Source organism: Ambystoma mexicanum, chromosome 4p (assembly GCF_040938575.1).
Source record: "Ambystoma mexicanum isolate Mex_15411 chromosome 4p, UKY_AmexF1_1, whole genome shotgun sequence".
NCBI lineage: Eukaryota > Metazoa > Chordata > Amphibia > Caudata > Ambystomatidae > Ambystoma > Ambystoma mexicanum.
The window spans coordinates 159,961,522-159,983,544 of NC_090927.1; the positions used below are offsets into that span (position 1 = coordinate 159,961,522).

Sequence of the window (22,023 nt, forward strand, 5' to 3'; positions counted from 1 at the left end):
TCCTGCGTAAAACTTAAAGTCACGTAGCCATATGACCCACCTGGGCCCTAAATTGGAGGTGTCTCTGAGATCAAACGGGCCTGGCATGGGCATGTTCTGCGAGGAGCTTCCTGCCCCTTGCACCTGTTGTGTGTCATTTGCCGCAGTTCCTGCTCCTCCAGATGAGGATGCCACAGGGCTTGATGGGTTCGACATGGCGCCGTGAGCAAGGCCCGTGACTCGCGCCTCTGGTGTCACTGGTGTGTGATGGTCCTATGCGCCTTTTTGGTGGTGTTGGGTGTTCTTATTTCTTTCCTCGTGGCTGGTGTGAGACTCCCCTTGGTAAGTCTGCTGCACATGCCTCCAATGCCTTTATTAGTTATGTGTGTGGCCAGTGGGCTCCCGTTTGCTGCGCCGTGTTGCCTCCTCCTAGTCCGTCACTGCGCGTGGTGGGGCAGACGCTGGACGCCTCTGCAGGATGGCGTAGTGCGTGCGCACTTGACAGGGCTTTCCTGGGCTGCTGTGGAGCCCACGTGGCGGGACCTCCCTGGGCTGTTATGGAGCTCACGTGGCAGGGCCTTCCTAGGCCACGGCAGGGCCTTCCTGGACCACTGTGCAGCGCACGTGGCAGGGCCTTCCTGGGCCGTTGAGGCGCCTACGTGGCAGGACCTTCCTAAGCCGTGGTAGGGCCTTCCTGAACCGCTGTGAAGCCCACGTGGCCTTGAAGGTTGCGGTATGGGGCAGGGCTGCTGTGATACGCGTGATGCGTGCAGCTTGCAATGCTCCAGGGCTGTCCGGGTCCTCTCACCTTGAAGTTAGCTGGGTGGAGGTGCGCCGACGCGCCAAGCCGCTCAACCGCGGTCCTCGATGTGTTCTGTGTGCCTCCGGGGTCGAGGTGCGCCGACGCACCAAGCCGCTTGACCGCGGGTCTTGGACCGGCACAGGTCGGTGCCGGACACCCCTCGTCGCCAACTGTGAGGTTTTGCATGGACCTCTCAACCATCAACAGGACATAGTACACGGGAGCCAGAGTGCCTTTCAACCTGCCTTTATTTTAACACGGCAGTAACTGCCAGAAACCCCTCAACCCCCTCCCTAGCCCAACGTCATTTCCCTTCTCAGGGAAAAGGACCGCAATGGCGGTCCACCCACACAACGATGTGGGCGGGTGATGTTTCGGTCGGGACAACCTGACAGACGCAGCAACAAAGTTTCAGAACTATTCAATATATTTCATGAAATGCCTGGCCTAAATCAAGAAAGAATCACACTTGTCTCTTCCCAAAAGATAGCAGATGACCTCTGAGCCTACAGCAGGAAAGAAATAGCAACATTAAACCCAGAACTATGCTCCAGCAAGACACCATCTTAATACCCCCATCTACCTCCAACCTGCACACCAACTGTTGCTCTTTCTCCATATCAGAGAGCTATCACTCAGAAGAACGGAAAACTGCAGAGAGTCCTCCTCACCGCACAAGTATAATGTCCAGCAAGGGGATACATTATCATATCACAACCCTTGCCCCACCTTTAGCATAACTCATCCATAGAACATTCCAGAACAAAAACAAGCTATTGTCACCTACTATTAAAGGAAATCAAGCCTGTCATGCATTTTTTACCCATCACTTCCTGTAATCTATGTAGAAAAGTGTAGTTAGTGCCTGCCATCACATGGTCCATCCTTGGTATCATATGGAAAGGGGCAGTGGCACACTGAGAAAAGTCATCAGACGAGGAATATCCCCACCAGGGAGAATCAAAAGTTGATTAAAAGTACAAGGCAGGATTTCGAAAAATCTTTGCAAAGAATGATAATGGTTGATAGTGTTATTTATATATAGCTTACGTCTCAGCGCTTTACATACAACATAATTACATACAATATCACCCAACCAAAGTTGCTATGCTTTTATCAATCTCGGAAGGATGAAAGGCTGAGTTAGCCTTGCTGGGATTCAAACCTGCGACCTGCAGATCACACACATATTGCAGTAGCGAGTGCTCAACCCTCTGAGATACCTTACTGAAACTGCACCATCAAATTATTTGAAAGAGTTATGGCAAACCCGCTCTCCATCTGTAGATGTCTAAATAGCAAGTGCTGACCAATGACGGGTGAAGAGCGGCACACCCACGTTGAGACAGTAGGTATGGGCCGTAAAGAACTGTACTGCCGTACTGGACCATAACTTGGCAGACATCTTGAAATGTGCCACGCTAATCCCTATACAATAGTGTGGCACAACGGGACCATAATGATGATCCCAACACCTCAGGACTGATCACATGCTTGACTCGAGTGGCACACTGACCTTCAAGCAAATTAGAGCAAAACAGATTCTGATAGCATGATCTCTCCTGCACTGAAAGCCTTTCATTATCTCCCTGGGGACTGCAGTAAAGCTTTCAAACTTCAATTCATCATATACTGAGCTTATTGGACTACAGGGCACAAATTCCTAATGAAAGTGAAGTATCTTCCATCAAAGACATCCTCAGACTCGCCTCACATTGAACCAGTTGTGGATGTCCAGGGCTTACTTGAAGCACCACCCCTCCAAGACCGAATTCCTACTGCTGACCAATAACATTGAACACGCGGACATCCAGACCTGGCTCTCTGCTATGCACCTCGAGGGCCTCGCAGCCCAGCTGGCCACCTGCGCCAAGTCCCTTGGTTTCGACATTGACAGACACTTCTCCTTGAAACAGCACATAGCAAGGAAGACACAAACCGCTTACATGCATGCCAACTCGCACGATTTAGGCGGGAGACCCCCAATTTTTTAATTACAAATATTGCTATTTTTTTACTTTCTCCCTCTTTCAATAATGTAATCCGCAATGCAAACCTGTGGTAACATTCTTGTACCCTGCTTTCTGTGGCAAAATCTCCCTCCTAGGTGCCCCAGAATGTTGGCATGTATGAACTTGGTACCAACTTTCTCTCCTTCGGAAAATCAAGCTCTTCATCCCAGAAAACAACTTCAGATCTGCTGTCCAAGCCTTTGTCCTCTTCCACCTGGATGGTGGCAAGCCTTTTTGCAAGGCCTTCCGGCGGCTACCCTGGCACCTCTGAAATGTGCCTGCCTGCTGCAGCATGACTCATCAAATGACTCTGCAAATTCATAGCAAGCATTACCCTGACCCTCGTCGAACGGCAAACCTGTATCATCCTCAAATCCTGCTGCATCACTGAGAAACTCAGCATCTCTGGAGGGCCTACAATCCTCTAGAAGTATGAACTTGTGCAGACTCTGTGTGCGCTCTGAGGCCCAAGGACGTGTGGCGCATTACAAAAATTTAAATAAATAAATAAGTAAATAGACTTGAACTTCTCCAGTGCAGGAAGGCCAGAACAAGAAGACAGGCCTTCTCTTTCTATGCCCCAAGACTCTAGAACCTACTCCCCATCAGCATCAGACATGCCTCCTCGCTTCCACAGTTAGGAAGGACCTCAAGACCTCTTCAAGGAATGGTTCCTCCTTAACACTGAGGTCCACACACCCTGCACTCCCCACCGACCTGAGACTGGGTGATCTGCTCTACACTGTTCCGCCTCTGGTTGCTTGTAGATCCCTTCTCCGAATGGTCCATCCTAGAGCTCCCGTTAGCTCTCCAGCTCCCTTTATCTCTGCTTCCCTCACTGTTTCCCTCACTGTGTTCTACCCCTTATGATGGTAAAGCTCTCTGTTGCTTCCCGATGCTAGGTCAGAGCTCATCTGCTCTCAAGGGCAGGGACTGCCAGGCAAGGAATTGGCAAAGAACAATGCAGTGGGAAAATGCTGGCTGATCTTGTCAAACCGCACATTTCAACCTGCCTTAGGACCGAAGAATGAAAAAGGTCACACAAAGTCAAGGAATGCTACGAAGACTGACATGTTCCAGGTAACCTTCTAGAAGCTGTCCTCTCCCCCACCCTTTCCACATGCCAGAAGGTTAAGGTAAGGCGTGCCTGTAAATAGATGCGAAAATGAACTAGGATGTGAGGAAGACATCCTCCCTCTTAGGAAAGTTTCATCTGGGTGTTTCTCTATTGCTGCTGTGTTGTAAAAACAAGGCCTTTACCTCTTGGAGAGATGTATCTTGATGCACTGAGGTACTGTTAACTGTGCCCTCCCTCCCCTCTAGGAGTACTCTGTACTGTATCGCTGATACCTACATCAGTGTTCCTCCAGACAGACTCTCATCGACATCCTCTTTGTCGTTCCCTCTCCTGACCTATGGACCCCTCATATGGTCTCTCCTTTCTCCTCCTCTCCCATTAAAGGTGGAATGCAGTGAGAGGTCCTCTTGGCCGCCTTCCACTCCTCCAAGACCATCATTAATGTCTATCTGAACGGCACCGTTTTGGTCCAAGGCCTTCAGCCCAATCTCCCCCTCGTCGATAGGCGTCTCCCACGTCTTATCAACTTCCTTCCTTCTCCTGCTACTCCTGCCAGCACTCTCTGGCTCCTCCACCAGACACTTCTTCTGCTGCCTCTCTGGCACCTGCCTCCTCTCTGGCTACTCTGCCATCTCCTTCTTCCACCTCTGCCCACTCTTGGGTCCTTCTAACACTTCTGCAGGGCGTACATCAAGCCTGTCCCCCTCCACGGAAGTCTTTCAAATGTGGCAACCTGATCCACGTTGCTACTCTCAACTCTCGCTCTGCTGTCAAACACTCCTCAAACAACTGCCACCTCATCAAAGAACTCCACCTGGATGCTTCTAATCCTTCCTTGGGGCTCTTCCGCAACCTCTGCGACACTCTCTCTCTTTGCATTCTACCCACTGGTCCGACACACTTTGCTGGGCATACCTTGGATATTCTCATCTCCTCAGACATCCCACTCTCGAACCCTCTCACCACTCCTTTCTCTTGGACTGACCACTTTCTGCTCTCCTCTCGCCTGATGCTCTCTGTCCCCCAGGCTAAGCGCCCTCAGCACTGTCACCTATCTTCTCGTTCATATGGCCCATGAAGCGCGTGTCAGTGGATGCCTTTGCCCCTACTTTCTCTCCTCCTCCATTCCTGTGGATGACTCACACCCTGACACAGCCCTCTCTAACCTGCATCTTTCTATTTCCAAAACTCTGGACGTCCTTACCCCTGCCATGAGAATCCGTCTGAACCCTACCTCCAAGTTCAACTCTTGGTATGACTCTGACCTTGCCACCTTGAACCACAAATGTAGGGTGGCTGAGAGGAAGTGGAGGGCATCGGGCACATCCTCTGACAAACTGGCCTTCCGCCTGCTCCAAAGGCAATACAGACTATCTGTCCTGTCCAAGAAGAGAGCCCACATCCAAACCTGGGTCTCTGCACCCTCTAACAACACGGCCAAACTCTTTAAAACCTGCAAAGATCTGGTCAATCCTTCGGCAGTCTCCTCCTCTCCTGTTCCCTCCCAATCCTTCCCACCACTAAAACTCAGGATATCCTGGCCGCCACTTTCCCTCTCCTCCTGCCTTCTCCTTTCTTTTCTATTCCTGACAAGGTTTCAAGATAAGTCCGATCTTTGAAAGTGTCTTCCAAACAGGTGCTACCCTGCTCCTCCAGAACCATCAAGGACCACAGTGACACCCTCACTGCCGATTTCTGCAAACACTCTTTTGCCACTGGAACTTTCCCCTGTTTACTCAAGCACTCCCTTGTGCACGCCCTCCATGAAAAGCCTTCTGCCGATCCTACCTGTCTGGCAAACTATCACCTGATCTCTATCACTCCTTTCCTGGCCAAACTCCTGGAATAGCTGCCATCTCTCAGCTTACTCTCCACATGGAATCTTTTGGTTGTCTCCATGACCATCAGTCTAACTTCAGAGTAGCCAGAGGCACGGAAACTGCTCTCCTGAGCACCCATGAAGCTCTGCTCATTAATCTCGATTAAAGCCTTCCTTCTTTCCTCTGCTTTTGACACAGTCAATCACGCCATCCTTATCAATCGACTCCTTGAGAATCTGGGCATCATGGATCAGGCCTTGGAGTGGTTGTCCTCCTTCCTCCTGAACCGACCCTACCAGGTGCAACTTGAGTTCTTTCTCTCCACCACCTCTCTCTCCACATGTGGTATTCCCCAGGCCTCTAACCTCTCACCCTGGCTCTTCAATGTCTACTTGGCACCTTTGTCCCACCTTATCTCTACCTTCTCCTCTAACTTTCAGTGTTATGCAGATGACACTCAGCTCTCTTTCAGGCTCCCCTCAGCCACCTCTCCTCTCTCGGTCACTCCTGACTGTCTATCCACGATTCAGGTTTGGTGCACCTCCAACGATCTCTGCCTTAATGCCAAGTAAGACTGAGATCCTTCTCATTAGGACCCCTGCTCCCATTTTCCCTCTCTATCTGGCCGCCCTCCTTGGTCCTCTTCCTTCACCTTCCTGTGAGGGAATAAACCTTGGTATCATCTTCGACTCCACTCTCTCCTTCTCTACTCACATCACAGACCTTACCAAGAAGGCCAACTACTAGCTGCACTTCCTCAGAGGTATTCTTCCTTTTCTCACTTTCCCCCAGAAGCTCACTGTCTCCTGTTTCTCTCTAGGCTGGACTACTGAAAGAGCCTCTTTCTCAATCTGCCTTCTTCTACTCTCCGCCCTCTGAACCTAATCCAGAACAGGACTGCGAGACTTGTCCTTGGCCTCAAGCCCAAAGACTATCTCTGCAGCCCTGAAATCTCACCATTGGCTCCCGGTGGCTGCAAGGATCAAGTCCAAGATACTCTGCATCGTCCACATGGCTTTCTGGGGCCGGGACCCACACTACAGCCAACTTTCTCTTCCAAAACACCTTCCTTATCGAGCCCTTCGCTCAGCCACCTCTAACTTTCTGAGGGTCAGACGCTTCTCCAGGCAGAGCGTGAGGGGTAGATCTCTCTCCTCTGCAGGTGCCTCCCCCTTGGATGGCCTCCTGCTCCTCTCAAACTTGAGCCGGACCCACTGAAGTTCGGAAGCAGCTCAAGACCTTTGTTTTAAGCTCTGCTTTCTCTCTCTCCCTCCCTCTCCTGCTGACCTACCTGTTTTCTGCGCTGACTGGTGGCCCGGCTACCCTCAGAATCTCACTGAGTACCAGGCTCCCTCACGACCAGTGGCCCCTGCACTGCCCCGGGTCTACCGCGCACTTAGGAGCTGTAACTGTGACCCTACAGTCCCCTGCCTCCTTGCACTTACCCAGAGCTGCGCTGCCATGGCTGCACTTACTCAGAGCAATGCTGCCCGGATTGCACTTCCCCTTTCCCTCGCCCTGGCACTTCTCCCCTCTGGCTCCCTCATGCACTTTGCGTTATCACACTTGCACGATCTGAATGACACAAGGCCTAGTAAGATTGTTTGTATCGTCCTCCCTCTGTTTTCCCTCTCTTGTTTTGTCGCGCCTAGAAACGCTTGTATATGGGCGCGTATTAAATGACTTATCATATTATATCATATCATATCCCTCTCACTGAAACCGCCAATACTATTCAGGAATGACAGCCACAGCAACACAAATCGAAAGCTGCGGCCTCCTGCCAATCAAAACTCCCCTTCCATGACTGCACATTGGTTCCAACAGTGAGCAGTAACTTACCCACTTTGCACACAATATTCACATGGCTAAAGCATGTGATATGATAGCTTATTTATAATGCGCTTAATACCCAGAGGTTTCTAAGCGCAGACCCGGGGATCGAATCTGTGTTGCTCCGTGTCGTCTTGCTTCCAAGGCGAGCACGTTGCTCCTGAGCTATCCTCCGTGACAAATCTATCTCCATTCAACGTCATGAGGTCCTATGAATAGCAGCCGTGTGCTTTATAAATCCAATGTAACGTAACATAACGTAGCATAAAATGTGTAAAACTGGATTACAGAATCTGACCTATGAACTCTAGATCAAGTCCTTGCCGTGTCCATAGTAGACTCAAGGTGGAGCTCTTCTGTCTTGCGTCTCCAAATGCCAACTTGCTCCGGTGAAGCATTGCAGCAGGCAATCACCTGGCTGATCTCATGCACCATCAAATCCCAGGACATCAACAGAGTCTGAATGTTGCTGCAAAGGTTCACCAAAAACGCTCTGGGTACCTTCAAGATGGCTGCCTCACTGTGAAAGCCGTCCACGGGAACTTACTTAGATGTTTTACTTGAATATAAATTGCCCCTGGAGGTCTATGCATGTTGGACTGTGTCAAGCCATCCAAAATCACACACTTCCTGAGCTCCCTGGGGCAATCTTTTTTGGCGATTTACAAATGATACTTTTTCCTGCCTCCATTCTGGAAAACTCTACAGTACACGAGAGTTCTCCACAGCAAGGGGAAACTCTGCTACAATACCCGCCATTTGACTGCTGTGCTCTCCGCTCACATTCTGCTATTAAACCAAGCCATTCAGTTATGCCAGGCATGGGGAATGCCTTGCTTTCGGAACTCGTTCTCTATGCCTCTTTATCCATCTTATTCCTTAGTCAGTAAGATGCCAGGGGTTCAAATTCCTTCAATGCCAGAGTCAGCCTTTCGTCTTTCTTTGCTAATGGCAATGAACTGGGCACCAATTAAATTAGTAATAACACCTATTATTTTTAAATATATTAGAAACGGGAGTAGCAAACTAACAGGCTGCACCCTTGAACTTGCCAGTTCACCCATACACGAAGTCACTCTTTTGAACATTATTATTATTTTTTTTAAAAACATTTCTCAAGCATGCAAAACAATCTCTGTAGAACTAAACACACGTGCACAAGCACACACATACACAGACATGCACAGACGCACAAACACACACGCATGCGCACGACATGTACAATCACACACACGCTGAGGCATACTCACAAACCCACACTTACACACGACTTGTAACATTTACAGCTGCATTAAATAATAGATTCTAATTTCAGCAATCTTGAACTATGATCTGAAACTAGTAGACTGCCTGTGATTGGTCACCACTCTTTGCCCAATCCTCTTTGCAGGGTCAGACTCCACATTTTCAGTCTCTTTAAAACGTCATCCTGTCTGCTCTGAATCTACACAGCATATCAATTAGAGAAGAAAGTAGGGTGTAATTGAGCTATATGCCAGCCAATTTCACCAAAGTCACAAAATGGTAGCCTTTGTAGGTTTGTCACAGCTACAACAGGACCATTTCAAGCAGCGTACCTTGCCTCCTATGTTCCTCCTTGGGGGGACGATTCTTTCCCAGTTTCATGGCTGAAAATACTCCTTTGCCCACTCTGCAAAGAAATAAAAGGAAAGATTCTCAATCTACTGCCGCTGGTCGAATGCGAGATACTTTTTACCACACGATAATGCAGAGAATTCATTTTTTATGGAAGGAGCCAGTGCGCTGAAGTCATTGCCCAACACTCTCAGGAGAAAGTAGACTCATGCATGATTGGAGCGTTGGCATTGACAAGTCAAGGATGGTAGGTGATCAATTAAAAATGTGATTTCACTGTTAGCCAAAATACAGAATGTTTACAGCCTCTTCAAGAAGGACCAGGTCCATGCCTTACAGGGGGCGGCAAGCTGAGGCTCTCCAGACATTTTGGCATATAACACGCATGGTCCTTCAGCAGCAACTGTACTGTCCAATTGTAGGACACAACATCTGGCGAGTCACAGGTTGGCAACTGCATACCATAAACACATTATGTTAGTTTGTCCATTAGAAGTTCTTCCCCCTCAAATAGGGGAAACATAGCCAATATAGGACTGTGTTTGAATTATTTTCAAATTATAGTTTATTTTGTGTAATACATATGCTCATGAAACATGTGATCCCTTGTCATGGAGCACCCTGTTAGTGGATCAACCCAGATCCACGCAGCAGATCAGCCAGTCAAACATGCTTTTATGAAACATGCAATCTCTTGGTCATGGAGTACCCTGTTATTGGATCGTCCCAGATCCACGCAGCAGATCAGTCAGTCAAACACGCCTTATGAAACATGTGATCTCTTGGTCATGGAGCACCCTGTTAGTGGATCATCCCAGATCCATGCAGCAGATCAGCCAGTCAAACACGCCTTATGAAACATGTGATCCCTTGGTCATGGAGCACCCTGTTAGTGGATCATCTCAGATCCACGCAGCTGATCAGCCAGTCAAACACGCCTTATGAAACATGTGATCTCTTGGTCATAGAGCACCCTGTTAGTGGATCATCTCAGATCCATGCAGCAGATCAGCCAGATAAACATGCCTTTCCCATATTAGTGACACTTTGATAGGCATTTAGGTTAGGGAATGCTTAGCATAAGATTAGACATCACTGTCTGTGGATGACAGAGGTTAGCCCTTAAAAGCACCTTAGAAAACAACTGCAACTCTGGCCAATATATATATATATATATATTTCTGTCTCTGGGGGTTCTAATCAACCCTGCAGTAGCAGTGAATCCCCCCCAAACAATGACACTCTGGTGAAATAATGATGTCAGAAATTGGACAGCCATTCAGGCAATTCATTGCTCAGGTGGAATTGAGAGTTTAGCGTCACTGCATGTAAAGTTGGAGACCAAATAGGATCAGCTGTATTAAAAACAGATCCAGGAGCTCATTACGAGTCATGGTGTGGAATACCACCTTTTTTAACAATGATTCCTATTATGATTACTAATGTACTAGATTTATTTGGAAAATAGATGCACAGGACCCACTGAGGGTGTAGGAATGTGACCCTTTTTGGAGGTTCACATTCTGAAACACTCTGTGCGGAGAGATTCACAATGCACTACTGGCCCTTCTGTAAATTTGGACAGACATGGGCCCTGAAGATGATGACAGTAGCGACCATAGTCATCGAAACCGGTTGACCTTTTTTCCATTTTATGATATCTGTTTAAAAAAATAGGATACATCTTTTGAACAAATTGATGCCTGGTTTTTGGTAACAGGCGTTTGGAGCTTTATTAACGTATCACGCCTTTTCATATAACTTTTAATCATCTTCTGGCACCTACACATGAATGATATAATACTAAATTCCTCTGGGTAATGGAGATACATGAATAAATTGGGGCAATGATGCATTGTCCACTCCATGGTTGACCATTCGGGTGGGTTTTTATGGTTGCTTGAGATACTAGATTGACTGCACAGCAGAGATAGGGACAGTATTCTCCATCTTTCCTTTTAGATAGGCGGAGCATCACTGCCACCCGAGGGACAGCACCCCCTGCCATGGACAGGCTGTGCTTCTTGTTAGGGATAGCGTCTGAAGTAGTCTTTCAAGATTCGCTCTTGCCAAAAAATTCCGGTACTTTAACTTAGTGCTCCAAATATCTGTTTCTTGTGTGTTGAAAAGTTATGATTTACCACGGTGGAATGTAGTATTTCTGAATAGTTAACCTGTCCCTGACAGTTATTGTGTTGGCATTTAATATAAGGCAGCAGTTGCTATGCCGTAGTTAAGATGAAACCTGTTTGCATTGACTTTTCCCGAAATTTTATTATTAATCGTTGCAGATATTCCTTTCTTTGGAATGGTGTAAGTTCGTCCAACAGTTTTAAAAAATTAGACAGAAAATCTCCCATGCTGCATTGCAGTAGTGAGGCTTTTCAGGAATGAAAAGCAGCCATTGATTGTCTTGCTAGGTGCACACATTTTGCTGCGGGAATCCATGGGGAAACTGAAAAAGTGAAGTGCACAAAACGAGATTTGGCAGGTGGCAACGAGTAGTTTCACATTAGAGCAGAGGTTGGGAGTGGGAATGTGGCCACATGTGCAGTTGGAGATTTTATAGTGTACTAAAAGTCCCTTTACAGGCAGAATATTTCCGTCTTACTGTGGCTATATCGCCCTGCTGTTTGCAGGATTGCTCAGCCCATAAGTACATACATGAGAATCACAGCAGGGATCAACAATGAGATCAAAAACTACATTTTGGAGGACATCGCTGGAGGGAGAGGACTCCAAGTTAAGATGGCTGCCACTAGGCACACCCCATGCATTTCCCTGGTTCTGTTGCGATAACTCAGCGTCCCCCTTTAGGTGTCCCTAATGATGTAATTTTGTATGTCATTGTGAATCCCTTCCGTTATAATATGTATGAGCTCATGGGCTTTGCAATGGGGGGATGCCACGTTTCCCTCATCTGTTGAATTTCAAGGGTTGTGTTTAATCCGATCACTTTAACTCTCTCTTAACTAACATTTTGTCACCGAATTTCGGTCTCCTAGGGCCCACTAGCCATGCCCTTCGGCTGTGGCCAGTGGTCAGAGCCACCAATAATATTTTCCCAAATACCCATTGCCCCTTGCCTAGTAAATGTGATCTCTGCAAGTGTAAAATAATTGCTTTCCACTCCTTTATACCACGATAATTTCCCAGAAATAATTTCCGATTATGCCAATTCCAGCATTAGCACAGCAGGTGGCAATTCCGGTAATGGAAAAAACGCATGAAAATTAAAAAGTCTTCCCCATCCACAAGGGAACTAACCATATGTCTCACGGTCACCACACCCCACAACATTTCCTTTTCCCTCCACAACCTTCTCCTTTCACTCTTCGCTTCGTGTGACACAGTTTCTTTTCCAATAGCATCTAGCAACATTGCTGTGGTAATCTGACGAGATTCCACCAATTATTACCCGATATGTTCATAATGTTCCACTCGGAATTGGCTCCCCAGCCTACCCCCAACTCCACAACTTCACACAGTGTTCTTTGTTCCTCTCTCACCCTCTAGCCTGACTTGATTGCATCCTTTTCCCTCCAGCAAATAGCATTTTTGACTTTTCCCAGTATTATCGCAGGAATCCCTTGCATCGGGCAAAAAAACAAACAAATAGCAGTTTTCATTTTGGAAAAGCCTCTCTGCTGCAAAGCATCATGGGAGTTATACACAGGTTTTGGACGCAGTGAGCACTTCTCCATCGAATATTTTAAAAACTACTGGATGGATTTATCCCAAACCAACAAAGGAAATAACTGTGATGCTTTTTGCCCAAGTTGTTTCTCATTTGGTACAAATCGTTAATCTTTTAACACAGTTTTGCCATAATTTCTAGTTTGCGGTGGGGCCCGTGACAAACTTTTGTTTTGAAAAATGTCATCCAAACCTATGACATCAAAAACAACAAATCACCAATGTCATCATCTAATACATGCCGCACAAAGGCATAAAAGAAATGCCCGGGCGCACGTAGTAAAGTGCTTGGTTCCGTTTTTAATTATGCAAATACAGACAGGATTGTTTAAAACCTACACAATCCACACAGACCAGATAAAGCTAAAACCACTTACCAACATGGGTAAAAAAAATGCCACGCAATAAGTCATGTAATAACCATAGAGTGTGGCGTTACAAATGTAAGCGCCATCTTGGAATGTACCAAAAGCCACAGCACGTATTCCATAAAGAGTAATGAGGGCTCTGAAATATGCAGATCTAACAATCTCTGAAAAAAAGCCTCAAAGATCATAAATCACGTCTAACAGGATAACATACCCATGAAGGCAATCGATCAGTGTCTCGCGTTGTACAATGTCTTTGATTGTGGAAACATAATTACGCTAGTGTGTGTTATTTGTTTCACAGGCACCGGCATAAACCCATAGAATATCGTAATCAAGCCGGCTAATAACCATCAGGCAAGTGTGCAGATGAAATTGCATAAGCATTCTCATCATAACTACTGTCACGTGCGCATAGTATGAGAATAGTGTGTTTTAGCATCCATATGCCTTAAAATGTCCTTGTGGTAAATCGGTCTCACACTATTCCCCGGGAACATATGGAGGGCAAATAATAGAGCCCGTAGGCACTTGGTAATTTACGATACAGTGTACGTTTCGAAATACATCAATTCATAGATACTTTAGTTATCATTTGCATATAATAAATACAACCTTTTTTGGCAAAAGTGTCTTTTAGCTGCAAATGACGTGGCAGCAAAGTGTCATTACTAAAGTGCAGGTGCTCACATATGGACTAATTCATAACAACAGAACATAATTCCCATCAAATTCCATCTATATCATGTAAAAGCCAATCGAAAATAAATACCACATCAAGTATTATAGGATACATGTTAACACTTGGCTAATCAGAATAAGGTTCTGGTGCATCGCCTCCAGATCTTTGTGCCACAAATAAGGTGCAAGTGCTACAGTATTATTGGTGAACAGTGTTAATAATAAATATAAATGCAATTTAGAACTCTATTGGCATTCTGAAGCAACAGCAACCAGATGAATGATGAAATGACAGCTCCAGAACCAGAAGTGGCTTCCACAATACGCTAAAGGATGAATATCACATCAAGTAATATAGGATATATATATATATATATATATATATATATATATATATATATATATATATATATATATATATATATACCAAGATTTAACTGTTCAGAATCAAGTGCTGGTACATTGTACTGTTGCACTTGCACTTCATTTGTCGCACTTTGACTCTTGGAAAGTCTTATTGAGTCTATGTAGTTTACTGAGTAATGTAAAGTAGATGCAGTCTGTAAGATTATTTTTAATTGTGAAAGGTGGTTCCTAAATGAAGCTTTTTTATGTTGTTTTTTATTTTATTTTTTGCAGGAGAGGTTAGAATGTAAGGTGGGGAGGAAAATGAGGGAAGAGGCACCAAGCACTAATATGGAGGGGCAGGTGGACAGGGGAAGATGTTGCACGGGTGTTACATCTAAAGTAGGGGGTCAGTGTTTCTCATGCGCCTTGATTACAACTTCAAAAGCACTTTGAAATTTCTCCCCCCTGCAGAGTGGTGTGTTGCAGTATATACACAGGACTGTTGTCTTCGAAATATATGGATCAACAGCCTCTTTTATTGCTTGCAAGGTAGCTGGTGGGAATGTGTGACCCACAGAAGTAGGCTGTGTGGTTACAGTATTGGTTGAGGAAGATGAGGTGGAAGAAGACAGCCTACCACTTGCTAAGAAAGGAACAATCTTTCTCAGAGCATTGCAGTGGTTGGATTGGTTTTGGCAGCGTATGGAGGTGGTCCCGTAGGAGTTCTGTTCAGGTAGTCTGCAAGTGCATTTCACTTTGGTAGCTTCAGCCGTTGATACATTTCCACCAGTGGTAGAGAACGGCCACTCCCATGATTCTCTCTGGCTGCTAGAGATAGGCACTTCCTCTACCTCATCTTCTTGGTCCTCTTCATTGTCTGGGGAAGTACAGCGCTTTTTTTGTCGTGTAGGCCCTCCAGCTGGTGGCAGCTCTTGGGGAGGAGGGATGGCAATAGCTGATGCCATTTGTAAGATAAATAGCAGTTTTGCTAATATTCTTCCAAGTATGTGCTCTGTGCTGGATTGTTAATGGATAATGAGTAAGAATAGGTGTAGGAGCTTGAAAGTTCCTAGATCAGTAGAAAATGCAATTTCTGAACTGTTCGCGAAGCACAGACCCGACTGCGAAGTGTAGATGCATTCGCAGACACGTCATCATGTCGAGAGCGAGGTCATGTGACGCTGGCTGAAAAATCTGCAATTTCGTCAGACCTTTGCGGATGTCAACAAATGCAAGAACAGTGGTAAAAGTTGCAAAAAGTGTATAGAAGTGTTACAAATGATGCAAGAAGGTTTTATGGTGAAACATTTTACAGTGGAAAAAATGTTGCTATATTGGGGTATGATGTTAGTACGTTTTAGGAAATTGGGATGCACTAATAAAAACCCATGAAATTCAGTGAAAAAACTTTGTTAAAGGGACGTTATGGTTAAAAGTAAAACCGAAAAACCTCAGAAATTCAGCAGTTCTGGTAAGCTAAGCAACCATAACTTGCACCACCACCGTGCACTGCTAGGACTAACACCCAGGACATCAAAGATGACATCACAAATGCCATTGATGACATCACATCTACAATTAATTTTGATGAAAAGTCCTTACAAGGGGTTGTGTTTATAATGTTGGTAACAAGATGTTAAGGGTGATCGGGAGACCTATCTGAACTACTTAATGTATTAAAGAATGTACTCTTCTAAACAAAACAGTATATTGGAGTGTTGTTGTTAATACAGGAACGTAATCATACAGACACATAGGCAATGGCTGCTGCATGCACCATTAAAGTACAATATTCCGAATCTGGTAATTGTGTATGGCAAAATAATAAATGCTACCTTATCAGAGTTTTGAGTAATGTTAAAAATTGAATAAATAGGTAACAATTGAAAACTTACCACACACTTGTGTTAGTAGAAAAAATACATATATAAACTCACAATGCATACAATATAGAAGCATATACAGGGAAACTAAGCAAGGTACTTTAAGAACATATAAAAAGGTTAATGTATATATATATATATATATATATATATATATATATATATATATATAGTACCTTCTAAATTTGGGAAATTCTTATTTTCAGTTAAAACAAAACGAATCTAGTCATGTCAACAAAAATAAGTGGCCAGATATGTGATGTCATCAATTATGTCATCAATGACATTTATGATATCATCTTTGATATCATGGGTGTTAGTCTTAGCAGTGCACGGTGGTGGCGCGAGTTATGGTTGCTTAGTTTACCATAACTGGCGAATTTCAGAGGTTTTTTCGGTTTTAGGTTTCAGTTTTACTTGTAACCACACTCTTATGACACACACTCCTACAACACATACTTCTATGACACACACAGTACTATGACATACGCACCTGTCACACACTCTTATAACATATGCTCTTATTGCACATACTTATGACACAAACACTTACGTCACATGATGCAATGCAACATAATCTTACACCACACACACTTGCCCTGCATGTTCTTACAACACACGTTATTATGACACACACTCAGAATCAATGTTTGCTTTGAAACAAAATGTGCACGTATATGTAGCAGATGCACATTACACACGTGTACTCTACTTTGAATGTAAAAACTCACAAAAAACGGGTGCTTAACGTCACTTCAATGTGAACTTTCACATGTATAGGAGGTCTGTGATACAGGAGCAGAATGAATGTACATTTTATATACAAACTCTGCACATACATGTGGGAGATATACACCAATATATGTCTGAAAATATCCATGAAAGTTAGGACTGCCTTTGATATGACTCTTGTACATTTGGAAAACATGTACCAGATGTACAGCTTGTACATGTGCACTACCATGTGTATGAAACAGTTTGCGTACATGTATTAAATACCAAATGGCTCAAATGCCATATACTGATACGTGAAACACTCACAGCACATTCATTCACATGCTAAATGTCATCCTTCCCACAAGTAACTGTGAATGTATAGGGGACAAAAGTGTTTTAGTCAAGATTTTGGGTTAATGTAATAAAAAGTAAAGTGTACAAAGTGTGGGAATTACAACGTTAAGGTACAAACTTTACTGTATACCACTACAAATTCAACCATGAAACTCAACATATAACCACTAGCTCGATACCACTACAAATCAAACCTTAACACCAATTTCAAAGAGATTTATTTTAAATTCGAATTCTGGTGTGTTTTTTAACATGTGGCATTCCATTTTGCATTGTTTTGCTGCGCTTTTTGGAAATTCGAATCCTGGTGTGTTTTTATAACATCTTGCACCCCATTTTAGATTGTGTTGCTGTGAATTCTGGAAATGTGAGTCCTGTTGTGTTTAACAACACTGCAGCCTATTTTGCATTGCATTTTTGTGCTTTCTAGAAATTCAAATCATGGTGTGTTCTTTAACATTTTACACCCTATTTTGCATTGTTTTGCTGTGCTTCTTGGAAATTTGAATCATGCTGTGTTTAACATCTCTGCACCCCATTTCTGGTACTAAAGTGCTTCCATTCCTTCTGTTCTTGCTTCTTCGGCTACTACGCCGGCCGGTGAGTTTGTGCTTGTGCGTTGCAGTCCCTCCTCTATCTTCCATCCTATCCTCTGCTACCCCTATGGCACTCAGCATCTTCCCTTTCTATTCTAACTGCTATACTATCACCTGTCCTCCCTCTCTAATGAAGTCTGGAAAACTAATCTTAAAAAAGACATCCTGACCACTAACCCCGGCCTACCCATCACAGACAACTATGTCAACGCAACTTTCAGACAGATTTTTACTGATATCCTCTTTCGTGTCCCCTCTCCAGATCTATGGACTCCTCAACTAATCTCTACTCTCTCTCCTCTCACATCTTCACCCATTAATGGTGGCACTAGATGGGAAGTACTATTGCCATGGTTCTCATCATTCAGGTGTATCATTAATTTCTATCACAATAGCACTATCATGGCTCAGGGCCCTCAACCCAACATCCTCCTCTTAGACCGGTGCTTGCCGTCCCACATCAACTTCCTTCCCACACCTGCTACTCCTTCTTCCTCTCTCTGTAGCTCCTCCTCTGACTGGTGTACCACGCCCCTGTACCCCTCCTCAGGGAACCTTCAAAGGCGTGACCTCTTGCATCTAGGAACGCTTAATGCTCGTTCTGCCATCAAACACTCTGCTGACATCTGCCTCCTCCTTGAAGACCATGACCTCAACATCCTCGATCTTACCGAGACGTGGTTCAATGCCAGTTCACTCATTGCTTTTGATTCCCTTCTCCCTTATGGCTATAAGATCATCTGCAAGCCTCGCACTAACTGTGCTGGTGGTGGCGTTGGCCTGATCTTTGGTGAGTGGGTCCCTTCTTACCTCATACCCACCAGGCCTTACTCTTCCTTCGAGAGCCTGGTCTGCAAGCTGGTCATCTCTCCCACTTCATCCCTGACCATTGCCACTATCTACAGGCCACCTGGCTCTACAACCCTGTTCCTCTCTGAATGGGCTGATTTCTCCTCCTCTTTCCTTACAACCACCTCTAAACTCTTTCTCCTGGGTGACTTCAACATCCACCTTGACTCGTCAATCATGTCATCCACTCTCTTCGGTGACCTCTGCACCTCGCTCTCCCTCTCCGTTCTCCCCTCTGGTCCTACCCACTCGGCTGGACGCGCTCTCAATGCCTTCATCCACAGTGATCTTATGCTCTCCTCCCCACTCACCACCCGACTCTCCTGGTCAGGCCACTCTCTCCTCTCCTCTCATCTGGGTCCTCTCTGCCATCTCACCGCATCTCTCCCAGCCCTTCCAACCTTGTTCATGAACATACGTCTGAAACAAGTGTCAGCTGCTGTCTTCGCATCTACCTTCATCGAACTTGCAGCCCTGAAACGCAAGTGCAGAGCTGCAGAACGGAAGTGGCAGACCTCAGGCTCACCCTCTGACAAACTGGCCTGTTGCCTGCTCCAAAGGCAATACCGACTCTCCATTTGCTCCAAGAAAAGGGCCCACATCCAGGCTTGCATCTCTGGTGCATCCAACATCACAGCTGAACTCTTTAAAATCTGCAAGGAACTAGCCAACCCTTCCGCAGTGTCCACCACACCTCCTTCCTTCCAGGCCCTTTGCAATGAATGCCACATACATCACTGCAAAAATGTTCAAACCTGATGAGGTCACCGGAGCTGTCCGCTCCATTAAGGTCTCCTCCAAACAGGTCTCCCCCTATTCCTCCAGAACCATTAATGACAATATTGGCTCTATGGCCCATGCGCTTGCTGATTTCTGCAACCATTTTCTTTCTACTTGATCTTTCCCCTCTTCCCTCAAGCACTCCCTTGTGTGCCCCTTCCTGAAAAAACCTTCTGCAGACCCATCTTGTTCGGCTAACTACTGCCCCATCTCTATCACCTCCTACTTCCTTGGAAAACTCTGGGAGAAGCTGGTCTTCCCCCTAACAGACCCAGCACTCTGAACTTGTTGGTTGCCTACACGACCATCAATCTGGATTCCGAGCATCCATAGGCACGGAAACTGCTCTTCTGAACACCCTTGAAGAACTGCTCGCATCTCTTGATTCTAACCCTCCAGTTGTTTTCAGTCTACTTGATTTCTCCTTTGCATTTGACATTGAAGTCAACCACTCCATCCACAATACCCTAGGTATCTCGGAGCGGGCACTGGACTGGCTGACCTCCTTCCTCAAGAATCGTCCTTTCCAGGTCATACTGGGCTCCTTCTCCACCCCACCTCTATCTCCACCTGCTGAGTCCCCCAGGGCTCCAACCTTTCTCCCTGGCTCTTTAACATCTATCTTGCTTCGCTCGCACACCACATTTCCACTTTCTCCCCTAACTTCCAGTGTTATGCAGATCACACACAACTCTACTTTAAACTTCCCTCCGATTCTCTCCTTACTTCCTTACTTCCTCCATCATTCCTGAATGCCTATCTGCCATCCAGTCCTGGTGTGCCTCCAATGATCTCTGACTCAATGCCAGCAAGACTGAGGTCCTTCCCATTCTCCCTCTTTCTTCTCCGTGCTCTGACCACCCTCCATGGGCTCTCCCCCTTCCTCTTCATCTGAAGCCAGAAACCTTGGAGTCATCTTTGACTCCTCTCTTTCCTTCCTCCCTCACATTCAGGACCTTGCCAAGAAGGCCCACTTTCAGCTCCACCTCCTCAAAGGAATCCTTCTTTTCCTCACTTTCCTCCAGAAGCTCAATGTCTCTTGAGCTCTGGTACTCTCTCTGCTAGACTACTACAACAGCCTCTTCCTTAATCTACCCTATTTTCTACAACCCCTCGAGCTAATCCAGAATAGGGCTGCAAGATTTATCCTTAGCCTTAAGCCCTGGGACTGCATCTTTCCAGCCCTAAAATCTCTCCACTGGCTCCCGGTTGCAGGAAGGATCAAATTCAAATCCCTCTGCATCATCCACAAGGCTGTCTGGGGCCAGGCGCCACGCTATCTACAATGGGCCCTTACCAAATACTCTCCCTCCAGATCTTTACATTCCTCTGGCACCAGCTTCGCTAATCAGCAAGCTGGTGGACAATCTCTGTCCTCGGCCGGCTCCCTCCTATGGAACAGACTGCCCCTTCCTCTTCGTCTTCAGCTAGATCTCCTCAAATTCTGGAAGCTCCTCGAGGCCTTCCTTTTCAACTCCTCCTTCCTTCCCTCCATCTCTCCCTTCTCAGCTAAACCCCACACTTGCTGAGATTGGTGGTCAGGGCCCTTATGTGTCCACCCGGTTCCTGTCCTCCCATAACCAATCGCCTCAGCCTCTGGCTGGTCTCAGCACTTGCCTAGGCACCCACTTGCCTGTGCTATCACAGGCTTGCACTTACCTATTTATTGGCAGTGGACCACTCTCAGCAAGTCACTTAACAGCTGCTTACTCCCTAGCACGTCCCTCTGTGGTATTGCTAGCACTTACTCCCCTCCCTCCTCTTGCTCTGCACTTGCATGTTCTTAATGCTCACAAGGCCTATTAGGTCCGCCTCTATCTTTCATTGTTATATGTGCATTTCATTCCCATGTTCCCTCCCTGTTGCCCTGTGGGGACTTTGACACACAATTTACTTGATGTATAAGCGCCTTACAAATGCACAATAAATTAATTAAATACATTAAAAGGGCACTACTTCCCACATTTGGGAAAGGCAGCCTGTGGGGAAATACATTGCAGCAAGTAGACTGCATGGAATCAAGCTACAGACAAGTGGAATGCCCAATGAGACTTTGATGAACCAGGGTACTGATGCACGACAGAGGATACTAACCTTGAGAATACTGTATGCGAGTGCGCTCAGAGTCTTTCTAAATTGCATGTACTTACCTTCAACCTGCATCAAGGCATTATTGACCTTTTACAAGGGTGGATAACACCTATATTAAGAAAGCACTGTGTTATAATGCATTAGTGTCTCACACGCTTCCCTTTTAAGAGTTGAGCCTGAATGTGGGATCATCACTACCACCAGGTAAGCGGGGGGAAAGCTTGCAGAATAGCAGTTTCCCTATGATGTGGGCAGCAAAGTCTTCGGAATCAAATTTAGGGGGCGGGCACAGAAGGGAGCACTGGCATATTAAGAGCAGGGGTACCTACACATCTACAATGTTTTCCCCAAATTGACATGGGTGAAGTAGCCAAATGTTACAAGGGTAGGTAAAAATGGTGCTACAGCACAATGTTTAAGGAAAGTTGGATAAAAAGATATTTACTAGCAATTTTGTAGGAACAATTCAATATTCTAATACTTTTGATGCTGCTAGGGCATCAACTGTAAGCACAATGCCAATCAAGCATCGCTGTCAGT

At 45.7% G+C, this 22,023-nt stretch overlaps 1 protein-coding gene across 8 annotated transcripts in view; it reads right to left on the bottom strand.

Annotated features, from left to right (window-relative positions):
- The window catches only part of OTOF (otoferlin), a 1,702,209-nt gene that overhangs the window by 506,527 nt on the left and 1,173,659 nt on the right, over positions 1–22,023 (bottom strand). For all 8 annotated transcript variants that reach the window (XM_069605607.1, XM_069605606.1, XM_069605604.1 and 5 more), the window contains one exon: positions 9,102–9,175. In XM_069605607.1, coding sequence (XP_069461708.1) covers positions 9,102–9,175 — 74 coding nt within the window. The remainder of the gene's footprint in view (positions 1–9,101; positions 9,176–22,023) is intronic.